Source organism: Impatiens glandulifera, chromosome 6 (assembly GCF_907164915.1).
Source record: "Impatiens glandulifera chromosome 6, dImpGla2.1, whole genome shotgun sequence".
Taxonomy (NCBI): domain Eukaryota; kingdom Viridiplantae; phylum Streptophyta; class Magnoliopsida; order Ericales; family Balsaminaceae; genus Impatiens; species Impatiens glandulifera.
This window is the reverse complement of record NC_061867.1, coordinates 21,527,740-21,535,112: the sequence shown is the minus strand read 5'-3', so window position 1 is coordinate 21,535,112 and position 7,373 is coordinate 21,527,740. Positions and strand designations below refer to the sequence as shown.

Below are 7,373 nucleotides of genomic sequence, written 5' to 3'. Positions count from 1 at the left end.
GGCTTCCAAACCGCACCTATAAAAAGGGGCCTTAGCCATTTTATTTAATTCTTACGCGAAACGACTTTCTCTCTCTAGCTTTCAAACTCTCTCAAAGCGGTTTTTCTATTGCTCTCTCGATTCAATCATCAACAATGGGTCGTGATTCCGCATTATTCAAACATATCATCCATGTATACTTTGAAGAAATTAGAGAACACAGTTCGGCTCCGGCAAAGGAAGTTCTATCCCGGATTTCCGAGGCCGGTCTCGAATACCTCCTAGGTGGTCCGTTTGTTCTATACAAAGAAGCGGTTGAAGAATTATTTAAAACCGCATCTCTTTCCGGCAGAACAATAACCGCAACCGTCGGCGGTCAACAGTTCGACATAACCGAAGAATCGGTTGCTGAAATCCTACGTCTACCAACAGATGGACGCAACACTTCGATGGATCTAGATCGAGAAACCTTCGAGGCGGCTTGCAGGTTCTCACGGCAACCGTGGCTCCTGTAGAAGTCTCCGGAAAGAAATCAACACTGCGACCGGAATACATACCGCTTTGTGACATCTTCACCAAGTCGGTTCAGGCGAGAGGGGGAAATTTCGACAACCTCACCAAGGCAAAAATCGAGATGCTTGCCGGTTTACTAAACAGCATAAATGTTAATTGGGCGAAAGAGATTTTCAACAACCTAAAGGAAATGGTGAGACCGGATTCCACTCGGTCATGGGGATACGCCATCCCACTCAGGAAGATCATGCTCCACCACAACATCAACACCGGGCCTGGTGTTCTTCTCTCGTCGATCAAAATAATAAGATCCCGCCAATTCCTGGAGAAGAAAAAGCCGGCCCCCGGTTCTACAGGTGGCCGAAGGAAAAAGTCTGCTGTTAAGAAACCTGCTCCGGTAAAGGGAAGATCCGGAAGCAAGAAGGACAAACAACCGATAGAATTCGCGGACCCGCCCTCTGAAACACGGGATGAGGACGATTCGGCCTCCAGCTCAGACCGAACTGCTTCAGATAATACCGAACAAAATCTATCCGGTAAAGGAAAAGGACCGATAGAAGAGGAACAATCGGCCAGTCTTAACCTTGAAGAAACCGGTGCAGACGGCCATGGGTAGGAAGATGTTCCCGATAACAACGACCAGAAAATGACTGAAACTATAGTACGCAGAATCATGGAAGAAATTGATCTGCAGGCTCACGAGGCATCCGAGGTATACTGTGAGTGGTTCCGGTACCGGTGTGACAAATTCTACAAACAAATGCTACCAGACCTAACCGATGGACAAAGTTTCAGAAGGTTGAAGGAAATAGAGGAGGACGTTATCAACCTAACAAAAGCCAAGGATCCCAGCGAAGCCTTGGACCGACACGCAATAGTGGAACCGTGTGCTCGGCTACAAAAGCTAGCCGAACATATTCGGAAACTTACAGAAAGGTATGTTGCGGGAACACCGAAGTCTAAACTACAACTCCTGGTGTTGGAGTTACTTGCGGTAAAGAAAGGGGAGTTCATCGACGAGGTGGCGCGGCTTGAAGCGGTGCGCAAACAGCAAGATACAACGCACTCTCCAACTCTTGAGACCGGTGACGGTCAGAACCCAGGCGATCAGTCTCCTCTAGCGGATCAGGCTATCAACGAAACCGACGATAGGACAGAGCCTCATCTCACAGACAATCTTGAATCTGATCAAGTCCGGGATTCAGAACCGGCTGTCCCAGAAGAAAGAGTCAGGTCTCTCATTCAAGAGTTTGTCAACGACGCGGTTAAGCCCTAGAAGAAGAAAGCTAAGAGGGTCGCAGTTTTCAGGCATTCAGGATGGCCGAGACAACGAGGGATGATCTTGGGAAGGTAAACGAACGGATCACGCCGGTCGAAACCAACTACCGAGACGACTATGTTCTGTACGACGCTCATCTTAAGCGAACCATAGCTTTGGAAGATACGTCTTCAAAGTTGGTGGATGACTTGGAACGGTTTCAAGAGAAGACCGATCAACGACTTACAAAGATCGATGAGGACTTGGGGCGGTCAAGCACAGAAGACGGTTCAACACTCGACAGGGTCATAAGCGTTGAAGAGAAGAATGCATTCCTTGAGGAACGAAACACCAAACTTGAAGCCGACCTCAAGGCGGTCACCGAACAGGTGAATGAACTGATAAAGCCAAGCTGGCTGCTGATAAAGCAGTTGAGGAGGCAAACGCTCAGGCGGCTAAGTAACTTCAATATGCGTTGGACGAAGAGACGCGGAAAACGAAGGAGGCACCGCGATTGTCTGATGCAGAATTGGCCGAACGCGTACGAAATGTATCGGCCAGAAATCCGGCACTTGCAAAGGCCATAGCAATTCAAGAGGCCAAGGATGCAGAGCGGTTCAACGCTGAAAAACAAAGGTTCGACGAATATGCCAAGGCTCACAAGAAGTCCAAGGTGGCTCCCTCCTCTTCGGCTCCGGCAACAAGAAAAAGGAAAGTTCCTTCAAGGAAGGCTCAAGTCGCCGAGATGCTGGGCAGAATCACCGAGACAGTTGTTGACTCTCTACCGAACCCGGCTCTGCAAACCAAGGATGACTTCGAAGAGGATCTCGAGCCGCGACCTACAAGACAGCGAGTTTTCAATGCGGTTCCAGTCAGCACGGTCGCTCAACCGTTCTGTCCTCACCATGGGAGCAGGAGGTTCTTCTTCAAGGCCGGCTCAACCGGCTAAAGGACAACCAACAGATGAACTGATGGATGACTTCCTGCCATCCAAATTGAACTAATAGGGGCTCTCTTTTCCACCTTTACTTATGTTTACTTCGGTCTTTTACATATATAATATCTTGCCCTTTTGCGGTTATCTTTACTTATATATATAAAGTTATTTTTGGAAACCGGCCTACATTTGCAATCTTACATGATTTTGATAATTTTAAATAAAATAATCAAAAAGGGAGAAATTGATAAGATAAAATTGATAAGATAAAAGATAGAATTTTTTTCAAAATTTTTCTCAAAATTTTCCAAATTTTTTCGAAAAATCCCCCCAAGTCAGTTTCCAAAAATCTGGCCAAATAAAACTCACAAAACCGGCCTACATTTGCAATCTTACATGATTTTGATAATTTTAAATAAAATAATCAAAAAGGGAGAAATTGTTAGATAAAATTAGACCGGTTAATAGAACTTAACACAAATAAACTTCCTATGCAGGAACAGACAAAGAACCGGACCGGTCAAAGTACTTAACCGGATTAAGAAGTTCCACCGGTCAAGTTATCAAACCGAACAAAAACCTGACCGAACAAGAAAAGACAAGATCGGTCAAAACTAAAGGCCAGAAACACCAGATAGTCGGTCATTAACCGACCAGAAGCCAAAGCAATAACCGGAAGCCATCCGGTTAAGACAAATAACTGACCATCATAAGAAGATACCTCGGGTATCTGTTGAGAATGATACCAAAGGAACAGACTGAAATATTTCCATATTCATACAAGTCTGAGGAAAGTCTACAGGCTGCAGAAAACCGTCATACAAGATCTTTCCACTTCAGGATAAATCAGAAAGGCAATTTTCCAAGTACAGACAACTGTCTAACCGACAGTTACCACATTGAGTAAAAGACAAACCTAGCCGGTTTGACCTACATACTGGAAGAACAGACCTCCAGGTCTGAAAAGTTGACCGCCAGGTCTGAATCACTGAACCTCTGCTCAACCAATCAAATTCAAGGAAATGAAATGTGACCGTTGGCACATTTCACCTATAAAAGGAGGATCTGAAGAGGAGTAAATGTGGGACATAGTGGACAATTGATTTACAAGTGATAAGATTGTGTTCTATCTCTAGAAAGCTTAAGTGCTAAGTTGAAGTGTAATTCTACAATTTCGGTTAAAATTGTACGAGTGTTATCGAGCAGGAAATAAGTCTCGATCGGATTGTGTTTGTATTCCTTAGTGAATATCCTTCTCGCGGTTTCGAGAGGAAGGGGTGACGTAGGAGTTTTATCTCCGAACATCCATAAAAACCTGTCTTGTTATTTACTTTCTGCCGGTTATACATTCTAACCGATCTGCACTAACCTACTTACACCGCTATAACCGTTTCAACACTACCTAAACCGAATCACTAAGATCCAAAACCGACCCAGTAACTTCCAAACCTGTCTTATCCAAAACCGGTTCTGCCTATCTCGTGAGTGTGCTGCTTCAAACTGAAACAATCCTCTTCCGCGCTTGAACCTGGTTCAAGGTTTTGTGACAGTTTGTGTAGTATTGAAACCCCGGTTTTAATTTCTAACCGGATTAATCACCACCCTTTGAGTGAGATGCGCTAACCGGCTCAACCCCGGTCCTCCAGCCGCGACCTAGATCCTAACAAAAACTATGAAAAGAATTGACTCCTTGAATGTATTTTAGAAGATGTCAATCTTTTTCCGTATACATCATCCATTTTTTATTAGGGATATCTATATATAAACCTAAATCCATATCAAAATGTCATATCTATCAAAAACCCATATCATAATATAAATCAATGTAAAACCTAATTAATTATCTATTAAAAGCCATATCTATCAAAAATCTATATCATAACATAAATCAATGTCAAAAAACTAAATTCATATATATCAAAAAGTCATATCATAACCTAAATCAATATCTATCAAAAAGTCATATCTATCAAAAAAACCATATCATAATATAAATCAATGTCAAAATCTAAATCTATATCTATAAAAAAGTCATGTCTATCAAAAAGCTATATCAACAAAATAGGAAGATCTTACTTCGAGGAAGATCGTCGGAGTGTCGTGAGAGGTGAAGTAGGAACAATAATCGATGATTGCGACGAAGAAGATAGCCTAGAAGACAATGGATACTAATGTTTTAGTATTTTCTCTCCTTCAATTTCCTAGAAGCAACAATATATAAAATTAAGGGACCAAAATTTAATAGAAGCAAATACACACAAGGTTCAATTAGTCAAGTATGAGATATCACATTTAATGGTAGCAACTGGTTAAATTAAGACGATGGTAACCTTTATTGGAAGAAACTGTGATGGTCATAACATGCAAATCAATCATAAAATAAATAATTTTGTCAAAGCATCAATCTCAAGTATATGAATGCATTTATCATGGTTATTGACAAGAATCATCCAATGGAAGCACATTAGTAACTAAACCAAAATGAATGAAAGAGCATTATTGATCTATAAAAATTGACTCATTCTAACCTCAAGAATCAAAATAAATTGTTGAAAAATGTGAAATAAAAAATCGAATGAATGAATTCATAACTTGTGTGTACCAATAACTATTCCTCCCAAAATAAAGCCACTAAGAAACGAACTGGAATTGCTTCCTCTTTCACAACATTTATCAAAAGAAAAAGCTAAATAAATAGAGTAAAAACTTGTAAATCATATAGCTTAATCAATCAGAAGAATTCTCTTCAACATTTCATCTAACAAAACAAATAATCAAAATACAAGAAAGGAAGAAAGATCACCTAAATGGGAACAACAGTAACAAGGGTTTCGGATCGGCAGCAGCAAAAGGAATCTTGAAAACTTAAACCTAAATGAAGAAAATCTTACCTATTTAGTTGAATCTTGGAAACCTAAACTTAAACGAAGAAGATCTTACCGATCAAAATCTTACCTAGACGAACGACGACGATGGAAAGGGACAGACGATGCGATAATCGGTAGGGAAAAACGACAAGGCGAAATGAAGAGGAAAGTGAATCGGGAGTTGGGAATGCATTCGGGTTGTTTTGATAATTTTATAGGAAATATCGATTGGTTTATCTACCAATTAGTAATATAACTTAAGACTTCACCGATTCGTAGATCAGTTAATCGGTACCACTACTTCAAAAACGTGCCAAAAGATACCGCCATTTTTTTGTGGGCTTTTATTGGGGGCATATCGATTGGTTTTGAAACCAATCGGTGTTATATAAGGTCTTTCACCGAATGGTTTAAGCACCAATCGATATTATGAATATAATACCGAGTGATTTTCAATCCAATCGGTATTATGTTCATAATATCGATTGGTATTTAAACTAATCGGTGGAAATTGTCTCCATAGACCCCTTTTTTTACTAGTGATCATCTCATGTCATCATTTTTTTTGTTGGTTCATGTTAGGTGGTTGATTTATCTTGGCATGTATTATTCTCGATGGCAGACAAAGTTCTTAATGCACATATCTACTAAGTTACTTATGTGACACTAACTTGGTTGGAAGCTTAAGTTACTTATGGTCTCCGGGTCTTGACTTTTCTTGTGCTTCTTAATATAAGTGGATTTTTTAAGATGGATAATATCAAAACACCTAATTGATTTTATGAGTTATTTGAGAAATTAAGCTGATAGACTCAAAGTTTTAATATGATATTGAGGAATATGACTAGGTCTAGGTTTTAGGTCTAGGTCTAGGTCTAGGTCTAGGTCTAGGTCTAGGTCTAGGTCTAGGTCTAGGTCTAGGTCTAGGTCTAGGTCTAGGTCTAGGTCTAGGTCTAGGTCTAGGTCTAGGTCTAGGTCTAGGTCTAGGTCTAGGTCTAGGTCTAGGTCTAGGTCTAGGTCTAGGTCTAGGTCTAGGTCTAGGTCTAGGTCTAGGTCTAGGTCTAGGTCTAGGTCTAGGTCTAGGTCTAGGTCTAGGTCTAGGTCTAGGTCGAGGAGGACAAATGTCGTTGAATAAAACAAAATTTGGAGTTGAAGTACAAGTGTGGTTTATTTTTCAACAAATTTAAATTAATAGTTTCATTTTAGTAGAATTAAGAAGATTTTGCTCCCCTATAGTATTGAGCATAAAAAAGACAAATTAAGGAGAGATTTGTTAGTGTTTTTCAATAATTGAAAATATATTGGCTTGAAATGTCACGAATGTCGGATGTCGTGATATTGTACTATTTTTACATTTGTTTAAAGAGAGCCCCATGAGGATCATAAGTAATTGTGGGAAAATACAGTGAAGTATCACAATCTAAGTTATGACAAAAAAAATTGCCACAAATTTACTAAATGAAAGTTAAGTACATTTTGATAAATAGATCAAGGCATGTTGTATTCACTAAGATCAATGTTAATAGTTACTCTTTTAGTGCACATTTTAAGTTTCCTTTATTGCGAGAATTATAGTTAACATTATAATGATGTTTTTATGTTTCTCTTTTCAAGTTTGGATTTATTTTTGTCGTTCGCCTTCTTCTTCTCATTGCTTCTTTTAGATTTCTCAACAATTTTCTGAATCCCAAGAATCGATGCCTCATCTGCATGAGTAAAATTACTATTTTTCTTGATTTTGGTCTCTTATTGAGCAAATAAGTCTATCCCTAATCATGGAATGATGAAGAAATTGAGAAACCCCTAGAAGTCAAAGAGA

At 39.8% G+C, this 7,373-nt stretch overlaps 1 protein-coding gene across 1 annotated transcript; it reads left to right on the top strand.

The window, feature by feature from the left end:
• The first annotated feature begins 1,809 nt into the window (after positions 1-1,809).
• Positions 1,810-6,689, top strand: LOC124943343 (serine/arginine-rich splicing factor 4-like). The gene is made up of 3 exons (XM_047483860.1): positions 1,810-2,139; positions 2,253-2,646; positions 6,403-6,689. Exons 1-3 carry the CDS (start codon positions 1,810-1,812, stop codon positions 6,687-6,689), a joined length of 1,011 nt encoding a protein of 336 aa, XP_047339816.1.
• The last annotated feature ends 684 nt before the right edge of the window (positions 6,690-7,373 follow it).

Coding starts and splice junctions, on each gene's coding strand:
- LOC124943343 (XM_047483860.1), top strand. CDS start 1,810: ATGGCCGAGACAACGAGGGATGATCTTGGGAAGGTAAACGAACGGATC. Junction 2,140..2,252: donor TCAAGGCGGTCACCGAACAG/GTGAATGAACTG, acceptor CGGAAAACGAAG/GAGGCACCGCGATTGTCTGA. Junction 2,647..6,402: donor CACGGTCGCTCAACCGTTCT/GTCCTCACCATG, acceptor GAATATGACTAG/GTCTAGGTTTTAGGTCTAGG.